Source organism: Ananas comosus, linkage group 12, assembly GCF_001540865.1.
Source record: "Ananas comosus cultivar F153 linkage group 12, ASM154086v1, whole genome shotgun sequence".
In the NCBI taxonomy this organism is placed as follows: Eukaryota; Viridiplantae; Streptophyta; class Magnoliopsida; order Poales; family Bromeliaceae; genus Ananas; species Ananas comosus.
In genome coordinates, this window is record NC_033632.1 from 6,186,357 (window position 1) to 6,209,575 (window position 23,219).

At 40.7% G+C, this 23,219-nt stretch overlaps 1 protein-coding gene and 3 long non-coding RNA genes across 6 annotated transcripts; 2 read left to right on the top strand and 2 right to left on the bottom strand.

The window, feature by feature from the left end:
• On the top strand, nucleotides 767-1,339 carry LOC109718839. Its single transcript, XR_002218526.1, has 3 exons — nucleotides 767-1,053; nucleotides 1,140-1,213; nucleotides 1,304-1,339. It is a non-coding gene; the product is annotated as an uncharacterized LOC109718839 (long non-coding RNA).
• LOC109718840 lies at nucleotides 1,332-2,139 on the top strand. Its single transcript, XR_002218527.1, has 3 exons — nucleotides 1,332-1,370; nucleotides 1,468-1,535; nucleotides 1,682-2,139. It is a non-coding gene; the product is annotated as an uncharacterized LOC109718840 (long non-coding RNA).
• LOC109718114 lies at nucleotides 7,011-8,959 on the bottom strand. Of its 3 annotated transcripts, none has more exons than XR_002218383.1 (6): nucleotides 8,849-8,959; nucleotides 8,643-8,730; nucleotides 8,441-8,528; nucleotides 8,237-8,368; nucleotides 8,062-8,143; nucleotides 7,011-7,208 (listed from the first exon to the last, which is right to left on the bottom strand). It is a non-coding gene; the product is annotated as an uncharacterized LOC109718114 (long non-coding RNA). The 3 variants fall into 3 exon arrangements; XR_002218381.1 differs by having other exon boundaries at nucleotides 8,062-8,146; XR_002218382.1 differs by having other exon boundaries at nucleotides 8,062-8,146; nucleotides 8,643-8,754; nucleotides 8,849-8,949.
• LOC109718827 (nuclear poly(A) polymerase 1) lies at nucleotides 11,778-22,003 on the bottom strand. The gene is made up of 10 exons (XM_020245254.1): nucleotides 21,172-22,003; nucleotides 20,991-21,068; nucleotides 20,419-20,526; nucleotides 18,621-18,683; nucleotides 18,374-18,535; nucleotides 16,224-16,337; nucleotides 16,049-16,111; nucleotides 14,714-15,043; nucleotides 13,311-13,475; nucleotides 11,778-12,737 (listed from the first exon to the last, which is right to left on the bottom strand). Exons 1-10 carry the CDS (start codon nucleotides 21,283-21,285, stop codon nucleotides 11,781-11,783), a joined length of 2,154 nt encoding a protein of 717 aa, XP_020100843.1. The 5' UTR covers nucleotides 21,286-22,003; the 3' UTR covers nucleotides 11,778-11,780.

Sequence of the window (23,219 nt, forward strand, 5' to 3'; positions counted from 1 at the left end):
TATATCGAAAACACCCCTGAAACCCTTATCCATGCCCTCAGCCGCTACCTCGCCCTTTGCCGCCGCCTCGTCCTCGCCCACGCCATCCCCCATCCCTCTGTCCATGCGCAGACACACGCCCTCGCCCTCCTTCACCACCGGGATTAGCAAGAATGGGGGAAGGATGGGGGGAGAAGATGAAGAATATGAGAGTAATTTGGTCATTTTGTCACACCGTACCCTCCTGTGAACATTTTTCATTTTTCAAGGTGGCAAAGTGTAGGTTTTTGAATGATAGGTGGGGAAAGTGAAAAAGTGGGTATTAACATGATGGTTTTTTGTAATTTAGCCTATATATATATATATATATATATATATATATATATATATATTGTAATATACTGAATTTGGGCCTATGAGTAAGTTCGAAGGTTGGATTGGTTTTTGGAACTGGTCTACGACTTTTGAAAGACCTTAGAAAGGTTTTGACAAGTTACTGAAGTAAGTAAGTAACTGGAAATGAAAAAGTGCATCGCAAATGCATTATTGGTTGCAATGCTCCGAATTTGATCAATTGCGAAGTTCGAGTGTGAAGAATGATATGTGGATCTCTCCTATATACTCTAAAAGGTTTGGATAAGTTTTTGGACAAGTTAGAGAGTGATTGAATGGCTAAAAGTAAGAAAGTGCATTGAACTGACGAAATTCAGCCTTTTCTGCATGGTGTACCGGTACAGCCATCACTTTGTACCGGTACACAGTGGCAGATGCGTGGCAGCAGGGCTGTTTTGGTAATTTCACATCTTGCCTCTATCCTTATCTACCCAGCACGCCCCCTGGAGGTCTTTGGATGATGCTAGAGCTCAGAGAAGTGCCTTTGCACCTCCCTCATTTTCTCTCTCTAGGATTTCTCTCTCTTTGAGTAGAAATCGTCGATTTGCGCTTATTTCTCGCCGTTCTTCGCGCTAGCTAGTTTGCGGACTTTGGAGCAGCTATGAGTGGGTGGAAAGGACTCGCAGGGGAGGTATTTTCGCAGCTCCAACTCACAGGGAAGTTGAGTTGAGGTTTAGTGAGGTAAACAAGCTAGTTTTTCTCTCTAGTTTGAGATTCGTGATAGTTTTCGATGTTGATTCGTTATTCTTGCTACCTGCTGGTTTGAGATGGTTTTGAGCTGTAATTGAGGAACGGTTTTGCTGTAATTCTTCACCCCAAAGTCAGATTTGAAGCCTTGGAGGTAAATAATAACCTCTTTTTCCATTTTAATGATGAAATTGGTGATATTAGTGAAGTTATGATGTAGTTTGGGATTCTTTGTTCGCAGCAGGTTTTCGAATTAATTTGAGTTAAATTGGTGACCTTGGGGACTGGTTTAGAAGGTGTTCTAACCTGAGGTAAGCAGGAATTTCAGTTAGAAACCTAATTTCACAAGGATTCGGCTATAGTAGCTTGTATATAAGCTTATTGATGTCATTTTGGTGTTGTTCGCAGCGAAAGCGCAACCGACCTTTGGGTCATCTTTGGTTGACATCAAAGAGCCTTTAGAGGCTAAACTTGAGGTATTAAACTGAACACCAAATAGGGAATTAAGCCACAAATTAGTATAATTGAGGAAATTGCCGAAATTATACTTTTAGTCGTAATTTCAATACGGTTTTTATTATTATTCGCAGTGGGCTTAAGACCCAATTGTGATGCATTTCAGGACACATTTGAGTTGGTTTTAAGATGAGTATTGGGAGCCTTTACCAGAAGTGAAGTGTCAATCTGAGAAGCTGGAATACCCGGATCGCTTAGCTACGTGAACTCGACAAAAGGCGTTGTTTATCGGTGGGTCTGACCTTCACGAAATAGGTGAATTCCCTCTATGTCTCTTTTGACATCTGAGTTGAAGTTTGTACATATTCAGGTGAATATATGTATAGTTCAAGGCATTGAGACATACATTAATGAGTAGATCATATCGGATATGATGGCATTTCTAAACAGTGATGGAAGACTTATGATTTGTTCTCGTTACATAGCCACTTGTCGGATTACTATGCATGCATGATATTAGTAGCTTGTATAAGCAATTTCACTTGATGTCATTCAAGTGGATATAATGGTAAGATCACGAATGTACCAATTAACTTGGTTGAACGACAAAGAGATTGATGTACTTAAGATTGAGCTATGTAATGTTATATAGCGAGTATATTGGCTAAACTCTGAAAGGCATTTGTTTGCATATGCATTTTTAATTGTAGAATGAATGGCATATAGATCATTTGAAGAGTATTTGATCACTTATCTCACTTGCTTGCATTATCCTATTAGTTTCTACTTCACATGAGGGATTCATATTATAGTATATGTTCTAATAAATAACTAGAATTTCATATGATGGCATAACTTGAATGATTATTCAACTGAATATAATCTAGTAAATAACTAGATTTGGATATGATAATATACTTGTATAGTCAAGTAGAGATTTATATTGGACTACAGGATATGTGCGATGAGTCTTTGAACAGGATATTAGTGAACCACTTTCCTTATATGTAAGGAGTAGTGAGGGATTTCGAGTGACTAACCAGGTATAGCCCGATAGAATCACTAATGTGATGTAAAACTTAAACTTGTCAAGTTATACTAGCTATTGATAGAATCATGTCAACAAGTGTTGATAGTGACTTATAATTGTGCACTACAGTATCGACCTTGGGTCGAGTTGAGATTCCATGTTTGAGACATGATGTAGTTGGAATATTTGTGCCATGGATTACAGCTTGCATGCCATTACGCTCTTTCGTACACGCTTGCGGGGGTCGCGCCCCCCTAGCCCCGCACTCCGGAGTGACTTGAGATTCCATGTCAGAGACATGATGTTGTTGTGGTATTTGTACCTTGGACTACGATTTACGCTTGCGGGGTCGCTCCCCCCCAAGCCGGCACTCCCGAGTAGCCTAGCGACAGTTGCTCGCTCATGTACGAAGTGAGCGCCGAAGTGGATTGCCGTGGGGAGTGTACACTACCACGGGGCCATTAGGCACGGCGCGGCTTTAAACTTACCTTGCGTAAGTCTGTTGGAAATTAGATTATGATAAGTGCTTTAACCTTAGCTGGACATAGTAGTAAAGCTACTTTATGTCTTTGGTCAAGAAAACTTATTGATGAACATATTAGAAAGTTGAGATCTAAAGTGACGAATAACTTAGAAGTTGACATCATGAGTGGTTAGCAACATAATGACATTATGTTTCTTTCTTGATAATGTAGATGGTAATTACATGATACTATCTGTAATTTCGGTAATCATGAATTATTTTACATGCAGTCTGGTATATGTTTCGTTAAATTGTCAAGCAATATGAATGATGAAATTTATCATAACAACTGATACCTGCAGTCTATCGATATTTATATACTATGTTGAGCAATAGCATGAGTAGTTACTTTTATACCTATTGCATTTACTTGCTTATTGCATTATCTGCATTTACTCGCTTATTTATTACTATCTGCTCATGCCACAGTTGACCTAGTGGTGTACTTCGCCACTCTCGGCGGCTTACCCACTGGGAACTATTGTTTAATAGTTCTCACGCCCTCTTTGTTGTTGTTTTTACAGAGCCTTCCACAGCGGGAAAGGCTAGGGTTCTTGGCGAGGGGTCTGTGGCTAGCTAGAGTCTTTTTGGATGTGTACTAGACGATCTCCATCAGTTTATGTAGTTTAGTACAGAGTAGTATATTAAGTTTTTGTAAATTGCGCTTTGTTCTTATTTATTGTATTAAGGTTTTGGATTGTATAAGTTTAAACTTTTAAGTCTTGCTCTGATTACCTATTTAGAACTCTATACTTTTATTATAATATTGATTGTAGACGCCTGGTGTATGCTTAAGTTGTGGTGTACACGGCGGGTCTGTGCACGCGACCGGATATGCTTCCGCTGGTACCCGGGCGTGACAGATTATAGTGGTATCAGAGCCTAGGGTTGAGTCATAGTGGATCTAGTAAACCTTAGGCCAGTTGAATGATCAGGATTAGGAGCGTGAGAGACGGGGTCTTTTGCAACTATGTTGAGCGAAAGTATTATGATTGGGTCATACTTATAACTCCAAAAGTATTGGAGTTTGATTGAAATGAATAACCTCTATGTCCTTGCAAAATCACGTTGGCGGCCGACAACGTGATATTGGGGAATAGTGGGTGGTCATTTCATTACTTTCGCATGATTGAAATTTTATAATTATGAGTGGGGCTACGATAGCATGGGTTGTTTTAACCTGTGCCTATTTTGTTTATTGCAGCTTGCAATGTCGAAGATGCACCCTACGGCGGCTGAGGTAACCGAGCCAGAAAAACGTGCACCTTCTGAATCGAGCAAGGTTCGGGAATTGAAAGAGCAGTGGCTACTCTAGTTGGAGTGGTGGAGCGACAAGCAAATATGACGCTACTTCAAGCCGAGGCTTTGCGCCGACAGGATGAAGAAATCAGACGGTTGGAGAACCTGTTGATTCAACAGACAGCTGATCTTAAGAAATTCCGCGAGGTTTCAGCTCGTACTTTGACCGTAAGAAAAGGTGTGGAAGGCACTGAAAGAGCAAAAGAAGCTACCAAGGGTGATCAGTTATATGTCGGAGAATCATCTAGAAAATTAAAGAAGAATCAACCTTGGAAACGTGGTTCTATTTCTAAGCAAAGAAGATTGAGGGGTTGGTCGGAAGAATTCTGAATTGAAATCGCGTTTCGTCGGCGGATTTCATCGAAAAAAGCATCGAAATCAACTTTCGATTTTCGAAATGGTCTGCGGACTTGGACAACTAGTCCAGAGGTCACCCGCTGCCCACACATGTTGCCAACAGTAACCACAAAATATACAATTGCATAAAAACCCCCGCAACTACATAAAATCACATCATTTTATGTGATTTTTGGGATTTTATGGCTCGACAATACAAACTGAGGGTATTCTAGTCAGGCCGAGACAACTGTTGACAGATATCGAGTGCTCACACTTCGGAGCACAGCCGGCCACTGTGGCAAGCGTGTGAGCGACACGAAGTTCAGCGAAACAGTGCGCACAGCACCTACACCGCGTCTAACATGCAAACCAGTGCATCGTTGACCCCAATGGAGGTGAGCACAATGTTCGGCACGAATCAGAGATCATTGTGCTCACTTCCGGGAGTGTCAGGGTGCCGGAAAAGCGACCGGAACCCGAAACGGTGCACAAAAACTGTAACTAGCCTTACCGGAGCAAGGTAGGGCACGGGACGGCCGGCGGCGACCGGACGGCGGGCGCTCCGGTAGGGGAAGGTCGCGGCTCGTCAGAGGGGGCCCGGACACGCACTGGCCAACGGCGGGAGGCGACCGGTGGCTCGGTGGAGCAGCACGAGCCCGAGCAGCCTCGGCTCAGGTTCGGGGAGCAACGGCAGCCGGGCAGCGGCCGGCGGAGCGTCGGGGCGACAGCTGTCAGTCGCCGGAGGCCAAGAGAGGGCGGCGCGGCCGACGGTGGGCGGCGGCAGCGCACGGTGACCAAGGTGACTCGGCATCGGCCCGCTCTAGGTCTTGGCGGCCGCAGGGAGCACGAGCGGTGCCCGGCGGCGCTCCGGGGCGACGGGACGGCAAGCGGGAGGTCACCGGAGGTCATGGGAGGGCGGTGTGGCCGAGCTAGGGTGACAGTGGCTCACGAGCCACGAGATGAGCTAGGCTCGGCCCAGGCCGGGTTTGGGTTGGCCGCATGGAGCAAGGCAGCGCCGGCGGCGCGCGCGGACGGCGAGGGCCGATGGGGATGACGCCGAAGGTCGGTCTCGGCCAAAAGGTGATGACTCCAAGGGTGCAGGTTGATCCCTGAGTTCGGCTGCCGAGAAGGGTGGCGGTTAGGTAGAGAAGATGATGGAGGAGAGGCCGAGCAAGCTTTTCCAGTGGCCGGGGAAGCTCGCTGGCGACTGGGGTGCGCGCACGGCTAGGGCACAAAGGTGCTGGTGACGGCTAGGGTTAGCTGAGCTGAGGGGAAGTCCAAGAGCTAGGATTTTCACCATGAAACCCTAGTTACCACCTTTATATATCTTGTGTACAATTGCAAAAAAGTCCCCCAGAGCTAATTATTTTTAGCCCAGTCCCTGACAACGCGTATAACTTGCGCGTACGCACCTCGACGTTCAAAATCACGCAAAACGGTACATAAAATATTAGGTTTTTCGCAATTTTTTTGTTTTGCCAATTTCGACCCCTCAGCGAACTTTTCGCTATTCCTGGAGATCCGTCCGTCGGATTTCCGATCGGATCGGGCCAGCGCGTTCAGAACGACTGGGGCATCGAATCTACTATTTTGTTTCATCTGATTTGGTTGCCAATTTGCAACGAAACACATCCTCTCCGCAGTTCCACATTATAACCTTATATATATACACACTTACGTATATATATATATATATATATATATATATATATATATATATACAACCCGGAGATCTCTATATAGATATTAATATATATATATATATATATATATAAAATTTGAATTTAAAATTCAAATTCAAATTTACTTTATTATAAACATCTCGGATATTTACCATGTTCCTTCCTCTCTCTCTCTCTCTCTCTCTCTCTTTGGTAAGGCGGGAGCTCGAGCACCCTTGTAACTATGTCGCTGGCCACCAAGACCGCCACCGCCATCCTCCCAAACTTCAGCGACCCTCTCCTGGCGCCCCCATGCCCCGATGGAGCCGTCGTCGCCGCAGGTTTCTCCGCTCGAGTAGCTCAAACCGAGGTGACCTGAGCCCTCTCTAACTGCGGTCCCCACCACCGCCGACACTCAGCGCCGCCTCCCTCGGCCTCAGGTAGCCGCAATTGCAGGCCTCTACCTCTCTCTGTCACGCCCCGGGCTGCACAGTCCCCCGGGCACGCCGACAAATCCGCCGTATACAAGAGAATTTCTCCGGTATACGAAGCGTAGCTGAACCTGTATAAACATACAATACTACAAGCAGTAGTATAGAGCTGAAGTAAACTATAAACAAGCAGGTAGAAATAACAAACTTAATATACCTACATCAGCCACGGATACAAAAGAACACTACTCGCTCCAGCGAGTTCAACTGTATGTACAAAAGCGCCCGAACAAAAACTGTCACTACCTGCAGCGGGAGTCCTCTAGCACTGTACTCGAAGGGTAGGCTCTAACTCGCCACGCCTTTCCCGCGGTCCGCCTCAGAAGGAGCAGCAGCCGAAACAGAAGGCCCTGCAACATCGGTGGAAGAAAGAGGGCGTGAGAACTACTATAAAAGCAAGTAGTCCTCAGTGGGTGCCGCCCTAAACAACATCGGTCCACCCACTAAGTCTACAGGGTAAGCAAGATAGAAGAAAATGAAGCTGGAAACTCTCTACAGCTACAAGTCGCTATGCTATCATGCCCAGAACTAACACCTATAGACTCAAGTCAACCAGACCCAATCCGAAGGGGACTGTGAACGCACCCGTCCCTGGGACTGTGAACGCACCCGTCCCGTGCCCGGTTGTGACTGCACAGCTACCCCCACTCTAAACCTCAGTGGAGAGCAAGTCCAACCTGCACTACCCGACACCGACGCGAAAGCACAAAGCCTAACTCCGGAGTGGCACTCGGGGGAGCTACCCAGCCGAGTATGCAGCGTAGCTCTGTCGAGCTCAATCAGGCCCTAACCAGCCAAACCCAAGTAACCAAAACCGACTTTGGGGCCCACCGCCTGCCCCGACGGCGCCCGACACCCCGTAACAGTCTACACTCAGCTAGTATAAGCTCGGCGTCCCAGCACGAGCACAAACACAAGCTACACTATCCTGGGTATCCATCGCACAAAGCCCACGACGATACAATGCAACACGGCTCCTAGAGCTAAATCCGGCAGTGTATGTAAATGACGATCAATTCGGGGTTTTCTCCTAAGTCAAATCCAAGTCCAACAAGTATCAATTATCATCACTCACTAAGCATGCTCCCAATTCAGGTTTTTAATATACTAATCCATGAATTTGAGCTACCTCATTTAGTGTTCAACGAACAAAGCATACAAGTCGACTAATATGTACTTAGAGGCAAAAACCGATGAACCCACCTCTCAAGCAACTCCTGGCAGCGAAGAAAGTGGCCCGGATCCAAATTGATCCCTCGCTGGTCCGTCGAAGTCCCCGGTTCTCCTGCTGCGAAGAAGTAAACCCAATTACACTCAAAATCACGAAATCTGCCCAGAAAACAGCAGCGAAGAAAACATTAAATCCGACCAAGCTAACCTTATCCAAATTCAGCAAACAAGGGTTCTGAAGCTTCGTCTCGAAGTCACGAATCCAATGGCCCAGGTTTCGCTGAATTCCGACGCTCCTACGCAGAGAACGGGCCAGAATACGAAACGTCGACGCTGGAACCTGCGAAACAGCATCTCTGAAATCTGCTCGGCAAACAGCAGCCTAGTAAAACTAGGGTTCGACAGGGCAAACCTGCTCCAAAAATCGCGATCTTGGGCTCAGAATCTTCGTCTCGAAGTCGCGAATCTAGCACGCCAAATTTCGTCGCGTTTCGACACTCCTACACAGAGAACTAGGTAAAACACGGCGGGTCGATGCTGGAATCAGCAATCAGCACTTCAGAGTCTGCTCGGCAAACAGCAACTCAGTAAAAAGGGATTTCGACAGAGCAAACCTTCTCCAAATCGGGCGAGTAAGGATCCTATGGATTCGTCTCGAAGTCTCGGTTCCAACGAATCAAGTCGCGTCACGTTCCGATGCTCCTGCGCGGAATACGAGTCAAAACTCTGCGGGTCGACGCTGGAATCAGCAGCAGCAGCAGTGCAGTTTGAAAATCGTAGAAGTTTAAAGCCATAAAAGCGATCTCAAGGAGCCACTCACCTCGACAAACCCTCCCTGCGAGCAGCACCTCGTCGAAAACTCGCTCGATCCGCTCCGCGGCGCGTCGTCGACGAAGCTCGAGCTTCTCTTGAGCTCCTCCAACACTCTAGGTTGCTAAGGAAAGTAAAAGGAGAGGAAGAAGAAGCACAGCAGCAGCAGCATGAAGAAGCTCCCCTCTCTCTCTCCTCTCTGCTCCAAGGTAAAGGTTAAAAGGGGGGTGATGTGACAAGATGGCCAAGAGTCAACTTGCACCCTGCTTCCACTTTGTACCGGTACAAACCCAGATTTGTACCGGTACAGCTCACTGAAAATCTGCTATTTCGCAGATCTTCAAGATACACGCTGCTCTCAAGTTCCCACAAGGCCCGTTTGGCGTCCACTTCGCGCCAACACGATCCGGACTTGTCCCGACACTCTCCAGAGCTGTCGACAAGCCTCAGCTAAAATTCCAGGCCTCTACACTCTCGTCTGCCGCCATCGCCACAGAGGAACCTAAGCGGAGATTTTAGTAGAGTAGTGCTCTTCTAAATTTTTATTTTAAAATTAGACCCACAATTTTTATTTGTAAATATAGTCTTATGATAGAAAGAGAAAAAAAATATTAGTGAAAGCGGTGAATGATTCACCGCATTCGTTAAAAATTTACTGTCCTATAAAAGGTAGTGAATGGTTAAAAGCGGTAAACCATTCACCGCTTTCTTCCCTCTTCTATTCCTTTTCTTCCTTCTTTTATATCTCTGTAACAATATTAGAAGTTATGAAAGCAATGAATGATTCACCGCATTTTAAATGCGGTGACTCATTTACCGCCTATATTATTTATTTTTTAGAAAACTCAATTTGATAAATTAAAGGTCTATTTTTTTTAATTATTTTTTTAAAAAGACTATGTTTATGATTATAAAGGGAAACTTCAAATACCCCCCGTGGTTTCATACTTTCTCACTTTAGTACCCTGTGTTTTCAAGTGTATCATGTTAGTACCATGTGGTTTCGCACTTTCTCACTTTAATACCCTGTGGTTTAATATTTCGTTAAATTATATACCCCGAAATGGATAATAAAAAGAGAAAATTGAAATCATATGGTACTAACTTGATACCAAAATGAAACCACAGGGTACTAACTTGATACACTTGAAAACACAGGGTACTAAAGTGAGAAAGTACGAAACCATAGCACACTAACTTGATACACTTGAAACCACAGGGTACTAAAGTGAGAAAGTGAGAAACCATAGGAGGATTTTTTGAAGTTTCCCCTAATTATAAAAATCGATAGGATTATTTATAAAAAAAAATTCAACCCGAGCTCCAACCCTTTGTGTGCTGGTCGAGCGTCACCAACCACCACCACCGCCGTTCCCTGCTGCCGGCCGAGGGGAGCATGAGGCTTCCCTTCCCCTCCGCGGCCAACTCCAGCTAGCGCGCACGCTGGCAGGCTGCCGGCGGCCGACCGGAGTCACTGTCCTCCCTGCTTGGCAGCCTAGGGCACAATTTTGCTCTGTTCGCATTTTTCGACAATCTGAAGCTCCCCGACCTTCTCGGAAGTGAGCACCGCGATCCTCGTCGCCCGCTGAACACCGTGCTCACCTCCACTGCAATTGACAAAACTCCGGTGTGCGCGTGGGACTCGACCGCTTCCGGGAGCCACCTATTGGAGGAGTTTTTTGCGCTGTTTCAAAGTGTAACATAACAGTACATTGTACAACAATAAAGATTACAGGCAACACACAACCAGCATCATACTCGTACAATTTTTCCACCTGAGTTATTCACCTTGTATTATTAAGCCAATAGACTCCAATAAATTATGCAATCTCTTATTCATTAGCTGGGCATATATATCCAAAGATTATTTAGCCTCGGAATTCTGATTGAACTAGAATTAAACTTGGATCCAGCTTAAACTGTGCTCGAATGCAAGCTCAGGTTACAAAGAGTTCAACCATCCAACTGCTAGATATATACGCTCATAACTGAAACTCAAAATTTACTTAGTTGAGCACAAATCTAGACAAGAGTAGATAAGAACAAGAACAGCTTGATCATGTTGGCATTGCATGAAGAAGCTTAGCATTACCACAAGTAGACAAATCAACAACCACAGAACTCCATAACCCTCACAAACAGAAGATAAAGGAATAAGTAAAATGATGACAACAACAACAACAAAAATCAAAACTCTTAAGAGCAAACAGCCACAAGAAAACAATGCGACAAGCATGAAAAAGAAAATATTTTAATTAATTTTGCACATTTATTTTTTATTAAGGTATCCTGATTGATACAGCTGAGAGTACAAGCCCTTAACAGGGGAGCGAGTTTTTCTTCCAAGGGCTGTGAAAAAGATAACATCCTCTCTCTCTCTCTCTCTCTCTCTCTCTCTCACACACAGAAACATGGTGTACCCACTCTGAATCAGGTGGTTCAGTAAGCAGATTTAACCCTGGCCATTCGATTTCCCGACAGTGGACAATCTTAACCTGTAAATTATTAAAGAAAAGCAAAATCAGCTTTAAATTAAATTGAGAAAAGAATCTTTGAGCCACTCGACGATGGCTAGGTGAAGAGCTAATCAAAGAAACCCTAATAGATTGTCATTAAAATGCCCTCTCTACAGTTGCAACCAGAGTGTCAATTCGGAGCTTCTACTCATGGGGCTCAAAAATCTTACTTTCGCACTTCAAAGAACTAAAATAAGAAGGATACTGTAACATGCAAATCCCATTAACAAAATAAATATAAAATCATATAAAATCGATGTCGCAATTACCTAAGTGGCTTGCGTTGAGCAGTAGCATTTGATGCTGACGCAGGAGGTCCACCCATATATGGAGCTAGTAACTCTGCAGGCTTTTGCTCAAAAACAAAATTCACACAGTCAGCTAGCAGTCTGTAAAATTGAAATATAATTTGAAAAAGCAAAGTAATCACCCAAAAATTACATGCCGTAAAACATAGTATTCACTAAAAATTCCTCTATGTCCATTATACAAAGCAGAGTGGCAATCAAATAGTAGTGTAGTACAAATATGGTGTTGCAAATAAATAATGAAGACAGCTACTAACTTCTCTTTACAACCACCAATAATCAGGAAATGATAAATGAAAAGAAAAAGAAACAGAATACAAAAGGCAAAGACCTCAAGCTCTTCAACGCCTCCATTGCTCGTAAAATTGCTGGGTATACTTCCATTTTGTGCAGCACTATTTTTTGCAGTCAAAGACTCAATAGAGTTGCTATTATCGCCTTCGAAATCTTTCTTTTGTACCTCTGATTCCAAGTAATCCAGCTCATCAAGCTGCTCGGGAGGCGCTTCTGCACCAGCTGTAGATAATCCCCCACCACCTATTATTTTCGTGATAGCAAGTGCTTCTGCTTCTTCAGGGCACACATTAGCAGCAGGAGAGCTTTTCTCGACAATTTTGGGTACTTTGAATTCCGGACTCGCCTCTGTGGGATCCCCCAGTTGTTTCCTCTTTCTCGACTCGACAGCTTCTTTGGTGTTTATTGTACCAGAAGGACCTTCGTCACCAGCAGGAACACTTTCAGAAGCCAGCTTTTTCTGACTGCTAGTTTCTTTGTCTGCTTTGGGTGGAGGGCGTAAAGGCCTAATGCCATTTGGAAAGACAAAAGAAGGGACGTTTCGACGCTTTATATGAGAGACTTGGATTTCCATTCCGGGTTTCCATAGACTATACATGCCGATAGCAAGCTTAAACTCTTCGACAGTTGCCCTAATATCAAATTGTTCACCTTCCCGGGTTGGTGCATCCTGTTTTTTTCTTAGGCCCATGAAGAAGCAGCAGTGGAATGACTTCGATTTGTCAGAGAAGTCGCCTGGGTGGGGGTGGCATTGGAGCATTCCATATGTGTGTTTTTCGATCTGATTTCAGAAAATATATCAGCAAAGATCAGTATAATGTACAGCATATATGAACAGGAAAAGTAATTTGGCCATTTGCACAGAGAACAAGCATCTTTTCTTAATTGCAATTCAAAGACATTTTTCTATCCCTAAATTTCCTTCCCTCGCTAGCCACTACAGCCCCTAAGTTCTGTGCTGCACAGAGATGTGAGGCGTTTTTGTCAAAAAGCAAAAATCAGGTTCGAAGCAGCAAGAACATAAAAGAGGCCCCAAGGCATCATTCAGTTATAATAATTTTTTCAGTTTCTTTGATATGCCAAGTTTATCAATTAATTCTGACCACCTTTTTATGTCTTCTGCCATGTATATACGAGCTCTTTCACTATTTCTGCAGCTGTGCGAAATTTTTTTTAATCGATATAACGTCCCTCCAACCTCCCTCCTCTTTGCCTCTGCAGCCCCCATTTTCATCAGAAAATCAAAAATAGCCCAAAGTTGCAAAAACAAAAAAGGGGACTGACAGTTGCAAAAATGGAAAATAAGTGGATTTTATGCAAAAAGAAGAAATAAATTTGTATGTAGCCATTTTACCTTCAAGGTGAGAGTGCGAAGACGAGATTCTACCCAGCCTTTCCATTTCCGGAGGTCGTCTTCATTTTCTGCTGTTATGTCAATCTCCAGATAGTGTTTGTAGGCTTCAAAGAACGGATAGGGCACAAACAGAGTATCCCACTCAGATCTATTTGCTTCCATTGCCTATAAGTAATTATCAGCACATATAAGGATTAGGAGCTTATATACTGAAAACAAAAACAGTGCTAGTTACAAATTTACTCCCTGGAGTCTGAACGCCATTTCAAATTCATCCTACAGATACATAATCTAATAATTTATACCCTAAAGTTATTTGATATAGCAAATTAAGGCATTCTGTTAGTATACAATATGAAAAAAGCACCGAATACTGTTTTCCGACTTTGCTCAGTCAAAATAAACTGAAAATTATATCAAATAGGGGTCAAACAGCGAGGACTAAATTATTACAGTTACTATTCTGGTAATGCAATTAAAACAATCACCTCAAGGATCAAATTTGCAATAAACTCATAAAAATAAATTGGAACCAAGAGTATATAAAATCAAGAATCTGCAGCATAGTAAAGAGGATAATATGCACGCAAAGAGTCTCTCAAGGCTATAAAGGAAACTACATCAGCAAAAACTCAGCAGGGAGTCTTAAAGGCTATCTCTGTGCCCCTAAGTAGTACTCTTAGTTGGTCAAATTTGGTTGAAGCATAGAAAAATAAATCCAAATCTAATAAACGTAAATTAGCAATCAGAACTCGTGCTGACCCCAGACTATGATATCACATAAGGTTTCGGATGATGATTCATCCCAAGTTTGAAAACCAAATGAAGATTCCAAGCCAAATAAGCTATTGCATCCAATTTTCCAGCGACAAGTAGAATCTAAACACAACCAATAAAAGCTAGATCAGGTTGTTTTCAGTGCAAAATACAAAATACACATCCCGACGCAGTACATACAGACATCTTGATTTATACACAGCAGGCAAAGAACTCTCTAAACTGCAGTAGGCAGGCTATTGAACTCGGAAAACTCCGCTCATCTCTTGTAACATATGGGTGACTCGAATCTTTTTTTAAAGTTGTTACAATTTATGGATTACTCACAGCAAGCAGAAAATGATATGTAATTTATATTGTTGGTTCTCAGTTTTCGCTAAAGGTAAAGAGGTCAATAAGATGGCATCAAAAAATTTGCAAAATTGTTAGCAAGTGTACATAAGCCTGTCTAATCCTGTACACTTAGCATAGCACTAGATAGGCCACAAAAAGAAAAAAGGAAAAGAAAACAGCAAGTGAAAAGCTAGCAAGAGTACAACAGCCTGTCTTGCTTTGTCCACTTAGCATAGGACTACATAGACGACAAAAGAAATTAAAAGAAGAAGAAAACCACGTTCATAACACACCTCACATATATCAAATCCACGTTGAAACTCCTCGGTCATAACACGCAAAGTACTAGAAGAGACATTGTAGCTGGAATTCATGGATGGGTAGGCGGGCGTTATTATGGGCATCTGGTGGAGCCTATCCCTGAAATTCCTTCGTGGATCCCACACAGGAAGTCCGAGGGTACCCTCCTCAATACTGCATAGCATCACCGGGTTAGGCCATCTCCACTGTGTGTAAACCCTAAAGAACCGAGAGACCAGCATGCTGGGGAGCGCATTTGGATACAACTGGCATATACGTGCGACGAGGAGTGCCCAATTTATACCACCGAGGAATCCTGCAACCTGACCAATTATATAAGAAGTCAAAAAATTAACAGATATGTAACATATATACCCTTGCAAAATTATCAAGGTTGTAAATGGCGGATAGCGGGTACATAGCGTTTGGAGAGTCTCATAGCGGAAAGCGGGGCGCCATAGCGGGTTTTACAAAAGCAAATTTAATATATTTATGTTCCTTATAAAAAATACGTATAATTTTGAAGAAAAGACAACTAATCATTCTTTTTTTTTTTAGTATTGCAAGCCTATATATATTTAATGTAATTATCTATTAAGAATTTAAGATTAACTTTAAAATATTTAGTAAACCAAAAAGACATAAAACTTGCAAATCTATAATCCGTTAACAATCTAAACAATTTGTAAATGGATGACAAAAAGAATATCTTAGATAAATAATTATCTTCCAAACCCTTAGAAACAAGGTTTGATCTTAATATTTCATTTAAGAATCCGACCCGATAAGCTATTTTAATCCGTTTGCGCTTTTTAAAGATTTGGGCTCATAGCACTTGCTTTCCAACCACTTTTTAGCGGCCACTTTAGTGGGTCCTATGTCGCTAAAGCGGCTGCTATGAACCCGATCCGCTATATACTGCTTATATATTATAGCGTAGCGGTAGCACATAAAATCTGCTATAGCGGCCGTTATGGTAGGCATAGCGGCCGCTGTTTAAAACACTGAATTATCGACAAAATCATGTCTTACATATATACCAATTCTCAAATATGTCCTTCGAACGATTAATTTCTTATGTACAAACCATTGCACTAACAAAAATGCCCTTTCTACCCTACAGAACTATCTGTCTTCCCATAAACTGAATGATCCCCAACTTAAGATTTTTAAGCAGCAGGATCTTGAGGGTTAAGTGTGAAAATTTAAATTTTGCACAGCTGTACCACTAAATAAATTATTTTGAAGGGATATATATAAAAATAAGAGCACCTAAAAAGTGTAAATACTGAATGCTAATCTCAAGACTTCAGGTAGGTGAACCGTACATTTGAGTAAACTCCGCGACGCTTGGCCCAAAATCTCATACATCTCAAGGTTGTCCGAAAGTTCTAGATTAGATAGAAAGAAGCAGTGAATAGCATGAAAATATAAACATTTTGATAGTATAAACATATACTTTTAAAGCAGACAACACAGAAAATGAAAAGGGGCACCAAGGACCTGGATACTAGGCACCAAACGTAAAATTCGATCCGTTACTCTGCACCCATTCAAGCTACGAACAGTCTGTTCATCAGCATTCTGCAAAATAGAATCCTGCGAAATATCTAAATCCTGAAAGAGGGGGAAGAGAGAAAGAAATTAGAAGACACTGAATAATAACAGGATTGAGTTATTTAAACAGATGATACTTCATAAAAGAAATCGTAAATAATTAGCATCATTTTCTGAAGGAACGTGATGACAAGATCCATGTTCAGCTGGTCAGAGGCCACCTCACTTTTGTAAGTAAAAATGTTATAGCAAATGGTAGTCCTTTGATAAAATGGATAGAAATTACAGTGCGACAGCTGATCAAAAGGTCCAAAAATATATAACGAGTGCATTTTGGAATGTCTTATGAGACAACATGCCTGAGAGATGAACACATATCCCTATATCAGATGATATAAGTTATCATCCATCTAGACATGATCAAACTCCAAAGAAATAAGCCAAACATGGATCCTTTTTTGTGTGATCCTAAATAATAAGCTGATCCTTTCTTGTGTGATCCTGAATAATAAGCTGATCCTTTGTTGTGTGATCCTAAATAATAGCAATAAGCTACATTTTGCTTCCTTGAAAAGCAGAGAAAGGTTCAAGGCAAGCCTCCCTCTTCCATGCATTTGCATTGCATTATAATATGGCAGTGTCTAGAATGCATTGAATTATAATATGACAATGTCTAGAATTTAGTGCTGAGGAGAGGACTGATTTTTAAACTCTGATCTTTCCATGGAGCCTAATCAACTTTGATTTATCAATAAAGGATCAATTAAAAAAGCTATGCATGATTATTATAATGACGACCACAATAATAATGCAACTACCTTTTCAGTTAGTAGAGTAACTTTTACCGGGAATGCATGTACTATTTGTTAACAGCCCATTAAATATTTATTAACAGCCAATTAAAAATGTTAGTAAATTTCTTCCAGAGCTTTCTTGTTCAAAGCATTTTGCAGGATGGAGTACTACAATTTCTGTTCTGTTTCAAAATGAACATTTTATTCTGCATAATACTGCAAGTTATCAAGACAATCAGGTCTATCTGGGCAAAAGGAGTACATAGGTTTTCTATCTAGCTGATTAATAGCGTATGAAATCATTTAGTAATAGCAAGCGACTAAATAAAAGGTTGAGAACGAAGGGAGAAAAAAGGAGGAAAAAAGAGAAAATTGTGATTCATCCTTTCCCACATATTGACTAAATTCTTTGTTCTCATCACGTGGCTGATCGATCGTCTTAACAAATGTATTGGCCGATGAAATAGATGCAAATGAGTGGTCAAAAATTTGAGAAGTTGCCCAAGCATCAGGTAGTTCCCTAATAAAGGACCCCTATCTGAGAGATACCAATAAAAGCCCCACATGAGATCTTTTTCAAGTGGATATCTCCAATGTGGGGATAGTAGATATCTAGCACCTGGCAATAGCAATATTCCGCCCTTACCCTTAGAATCACTATCCATGCGACTTTGGCACCCAATGGAGACATTTGAACTGCCTAATTTGAGGTAGGTTTCAACTTAAGGATGACTATTAGGATGGTGGGAATACTTACTACTATGCCAACTCTATCTTCCATCCAATCACTGCCATGATGTTGAAGGGCCAATTACTCCAACTAACAAGAATAAACCTACCAGTTTTGCACTGGAAACCCCTCCAAGTGAAGACGATTACATTGCAAACTTCACAACTGTGAAATAGCAGCTACATTTCAAGGGCTTGTCCCCTTAATCATAATTGAGAAGTAGGTTTCCCAATCTAAACCATTTGCATGTCATAACCTCATTGAGTAATTTATTAGTAACACTACAATCCGCATGTTGCCATAAGTTTGCTCCATAATGATCCTAACTATTCAATTGAGAAAACACAGGGAAAGGGGGAAGAGAGAGGGAGAGAAACACAGCAATAATGCCAAAGGACTATGACAGAGCAGTTATGGCAAACAACTATATACTTAGGGACAGGAAATAATTCTTGTACTTAACTAGGGAATAAAATGCGAGGAGACAGGAAGTTTTCAAAATTGGAAAACAAAATGATCTTCTAATAACATAATGAAAAAGAAAAAATATATATAAGAAAAAAAAAACTTACTTCAGGAATCACCCAAAGCGACAGCCTTGCATACAAAAGATCTATAGATACTCCATTAAACTTAAACTTCATTACAGGTACATGAGCATCAGGGACAGGATGTAGTTCTGCCACTTCTGGCATCTCAGCTAGCATATTATGTAGTTCTATGAAGAAGTCTTCCTATAATAAAGTTCCAAGAATTGATTCAGAATGTTACCATCAAACCTTTACAACCTTCAACAAATCACTAAATTGCTGATCTTACTTCTCTAGTTGCATGTCTTGGGCCGACACATAATGTGTCAATATCTGCACCAGGGCCATGTACCTTCATTTTTTGAGTAAACAAAAAACAAATACATCCTCGTGTTAATATATATAAACATTTCGAAAGCAATATGACGTATGCTCAAACAAAAAAATGAAGCTGATTTCAGCACAAGAATTTCATGAAATATGTCCTCCGTCTGAAGTATAATTACGGCTATGTATTAGCAAACAAATGCCTGTAACAATACAAATAATAGAGCATACTAGGATTGCATCAAGAGTCAGTAGTAAGTCTCAGCATGATGATGACCAAGCATACAGAACCAAGATTAAAAGTCTGAGTTTTATAACATCAGCATGTTAATGGTCAAGTATAGAGAACAAGGTTTAAAGTTCTAATCCAATTCGATTTGCCTCAATTTGGTATTGAGTGAAACTTCTACTTTCAAAACAACATCTCATAATTGGAAGTGCATTGATATATGTTCCTCTTCTTTGTTTTTTGTTTTTCTTCAGTTTTAGTGTTCTTTTAGAGCTATGCATTACGGACACTTCTTTAAGCCTCGCGTGTCTATGTCGGATACACGCGTGTCCGACGTGTGGATGCACGTTCGACATAGGTCCTTCGCGCATCATTAATATTATATGCATATAATATAAGATAATAAATATTTTGGCTTTTTGATGAATGCAAATAAACTTTTTGGACAATATAAATAAATTATGTATGGTGGAGAATTTTTTTCCTCAAAAATATATGAACTATCAATAAGAATTGTATTAACTTTCATTTGTATGAGAAACATAACAATATAAATATTTAGCAAAATTAATAGTTTACATATAATAAATACATATTATTATATTAATACTATTATATTTTATTAGCAATGTCTATGCCTTGTCCATGTCCTAATTCTTTTGAAGCTGCCAAGTCGTCGTGTCACCTATACCGTGTCCGTGTCTGTGACGCCTAATTTTAGAGTTCAACTTTTTTTTTTTCACTAAAACTATCAAAAATAATCTAAAGCTGCCAAAACTACCAAAACCACTGTAGTTGATACTGCTAGGCCCCTGCAAACGCCAAACCTTCAGAACACAAATTTCAAAATGTAATGCTGGAACCAAATGTAGATAATTCAAAATGGTCAAACCGCAAACGCAGAGACTCTACTTTGTCGAAACTAATTATTCCATGTGCAAGCCTCCGATCATGCCAAAGAGAGTAGAGATGTCGTGGTACATTATTCATCTCTAAATAGTTGGGTTGAAAAATAATACAGGTGATGAATAAGCTTGATAAGGATAACAGGGAAAGGCATCAATGGTGCTATAGAAGGAAACATTAAGGTGGCAAAGGAAGGCGATGGGTGGCAGCAGAGAAGAAGTTACTGAAAGAACTAACAGTCATGAACACAGTTCTGAATAATAGTTACTAGCTATGCAAAGGAAGCTGGTCACATTAGATGAGAGAAAAGATTTTGATTACAATCGCTGTGCAAGACAAAACTCCTGCTTATAAAAGCAATCACTATTTTTTGTTAATCATAAGATAAACATCCAGATTTATGTTTCTTCTCTCCTTCCTGCATTCATTCCTCCCAAGAGAAAAAATAATTAAGCAACTTAAGCTGAATTTAAATTCAGAGAAAACAAAAGTAGCAATCATTATTAAAGTGAAATTAAATAAAAAACAAATTAGTAATAATAAGAAGTAGAATTTGTGTTATTTATGCATCATTTTTCTACTACCAGCAAGAAGTAAGGAGAAATAGATTGAAAAAAATTAGTACCCCAAGACGGTAAGAACCAAATGTGAAGATCTTAGCATTTGCTTCTTGGACAAACTGCTCATTGAGACCCTTGGCCCTGCTCACCTTTTTAACCCAAACCTTCACAATCTGTAACAATATTCAAATATATTATTCGCACAGCTAAATGACTTTACAAAGATCAGAAGCTACATTTGGAGTTTTTTACAATTTGGCCCCTAAAGTATGATCGATGCTACATTTTCATCGTCATAACTCCAATGATAAGAGATTCCTCCCCGAATTTTGTTCCGTGCGAAATAAGGTCCTTCCTTTACGCTACCATATGAAAGATTGCCACATAAGTACCATCATTGGACTTGCCTTTGTCACCAAACTTAAAACACAAAATTTAATCCAAAGTCAAATCAAGAACAAGCTTGAGGTAACTAAATTCAAAACTTCGAGGACAAATTTGAAACTACAGTCAAACTTCAGGGATCAAATTGCGGCAATTGAAACTCTTGGGACAAAACTGAAACCTGGGTTAATGTTTAGGTCCTAACTTTATAATTAAGCCAGCTACTTCAGTATCATGGGGCAAAAGAACAGACCTGATCCAATCTCCCCAACACCTCTTCTCGAGCCACTGCCTCTTCCTGGCTCTCATACAGTCCAACATCCGCAAGAAACTGATTTATGAAAAAAAAAAAAAAAAACCACAATATCACACTTCCAAGTGCAAGAACTTACAAAATTGATAGAATCATCAACACATCCATATCAAAACCCCACCTTTTCTAGCTCCTGGGTCTTGATCACATCAAAGTCATTTGGCCCACTCCAGGAAATCGGCTCGGTGACTCCAAGGTACCCCTTATTCGGCTTAGATACTCCAGAGCTCCCCATTGCGTATATGATGGTTATTTTATTTCCTCACCCAATACTTTATTTTTTGCCTCAAAATTATATAAATATACAAGTTTCGTTCTCTTTTTTTATGTATGCCAGATAAAATCCCCTCCAGCGATGAAGCAAAAGAACAAAGGCAATTAATAATCAGTCTTTTGTTCTGGGGTTTTTTTCTTTTCTTTTTTTTTTCTTTCCAGATGACAAGAACAAAGAAGAAGAGGAAAAAGAAAACAAATAATATAACGAAAATAAGGGGAAAAAATTAAAAAAAAACTACTGTGCGGAGCTGGTTTCAAACATCACAAGAACAAAAATCCATTATTTCGATTACAACGATCACCGATCGAAAACCCTAAAAACCACAACTTTGATGGATTACAACCCTATCTAATCTTCACTATTTCGATGTAACAACTCAAATTCTTATCCTCGAAACTAATTAGAACAGCTATGAATAGATCAAATCGAAACCCTAGAAAAACGGGAAACGGAACCGATCCTTTGGCGAAATCGCTCACTCCGAACAATCTCGATTCCTCTCAGCGGCTTCGCTTCGACTTCGTTGCCCACGTCGATCGATCGAATCGAGGAGATCGCGAGCTTCGGCCTTCGATTTGGGCCGCTCCAACGATAAGCGGAAACCCTAGGGGAGCGAGCGTGCGAGCGAGCGAGCGTTTTTGGGTTTCCGAAAACGAGGTTTTATTTGTTTAATAGTAATAATAATAATTATTACTATTATAATATTATAAAAATATATAATAAATAATAAATAAGAATGAGAATCGGACTATAGGAGTAACCGTTGTCTCTCTATCCTACATTTGAGAAGATAGTGCCTGGACCTGGTCTACTGGACCAACAAAGATTTTTTATTTGGATTGTGGAATTTGATTACAATAATTTATAAAATTCGAGTTAGAAATTATAACAAATTAAAGTTTGAATATCAGTGTTGTGTGCATTATAGTTTGTAGGATTTCGATCTCACTTAGAGAGAAAGGCATGTACTGTAAGTATACGGTACAATGGCAATAATGATGATAATATAATATAAACTAAATGAGAAATAAAGAGAGTATGCAATAGTGGCTTTAAAGTTGAAGGTCAAATATTGTCTAGAGAGACTTTTAGGGGCAATTTAAATAGCCGAAAAAAGTATAATAAGTGCTAGAACAAGTTTTTCCTGACGATTATTTGCGTCACTTGAAAGTGCCGGTTAAAAATCCATCGATAATTATTTTTCTGTCACTTCTTACAAACCAACGATAAATGTTAAATTACCAACACCTTAAAGTGCCACTTATAAGAATATATAGTGGCGCTCATAAGTGCCGGATAATTTATCTTTTCCAGCACTCAAAACTGCCAACATTTCATACTTTTTAGGAGGATTTTTTTTTGCCAGCAAAGCTTTAAGGGCACTTGTTAATGCCGGCAATAAATTTGAAATTATCATATTCAGTTAGATATCCTAACAAAAAAATGCACCGGCAAAATGTTGAATTTTTTTATGCATATCGTATTTTGTAATGGTCAATTTGCATAAAAAAGTCTATTAGTTTTGAGCTTTTGCAAAAGTAGTATAATTTTTGCCCAAAGAGTGCAACTTTCATTGAGAAAAGTGTAATTTTTTTTAAAACAGTGCAACGTTCCTATAAAACAGTGCATCTTCATCATCTTCTTCTTCTCTCTCTGATTCTTTATTTTTCTTGTAGAAAAAAATATTTTTCTTTATGCTTTATCCAGTATCCTCTTTCTCCAGCGGCGATGTCGGTGCCGCGCCGGCGAAGGCGGAGTAAGAAGACGCAGCGTTGTCTTCGAGTCGCGGAGGCGGTGTCACAGAAACAGTGGAGGGGGGTCGAAGAGAAAAAAAGGAGATAGCGAAAAAAAAAAAAAAAAGGATCGCGCGGCGCGACCTCGGTGAGGTCGAA

Bases quoted from the DNA above. Each gene is read 5' to 3' on its own strand.
- LOC109718827 (XM_020245254.1), bottom strand. From the start codon at position 21,285: ATGGGGAGCTCTGGAGTATCTAAGCCGAATAAGGGGTACCTTGGAGTC. The intron at 20,527-20,990 runs GTCTGTTCTTTT...ATATTGTTACAG, and splicing joins TGTTGGGGAGATTGGATCAG to ATTGTGAAGGTTTGGGTTAA. The intron at 18,536-18,620 runs GTAAGATCAGCA...ACTTTATTATAG, and splicing joins CAAGACATGCAACTAGAGAA to GAAGACTTCTTCATAGAACT.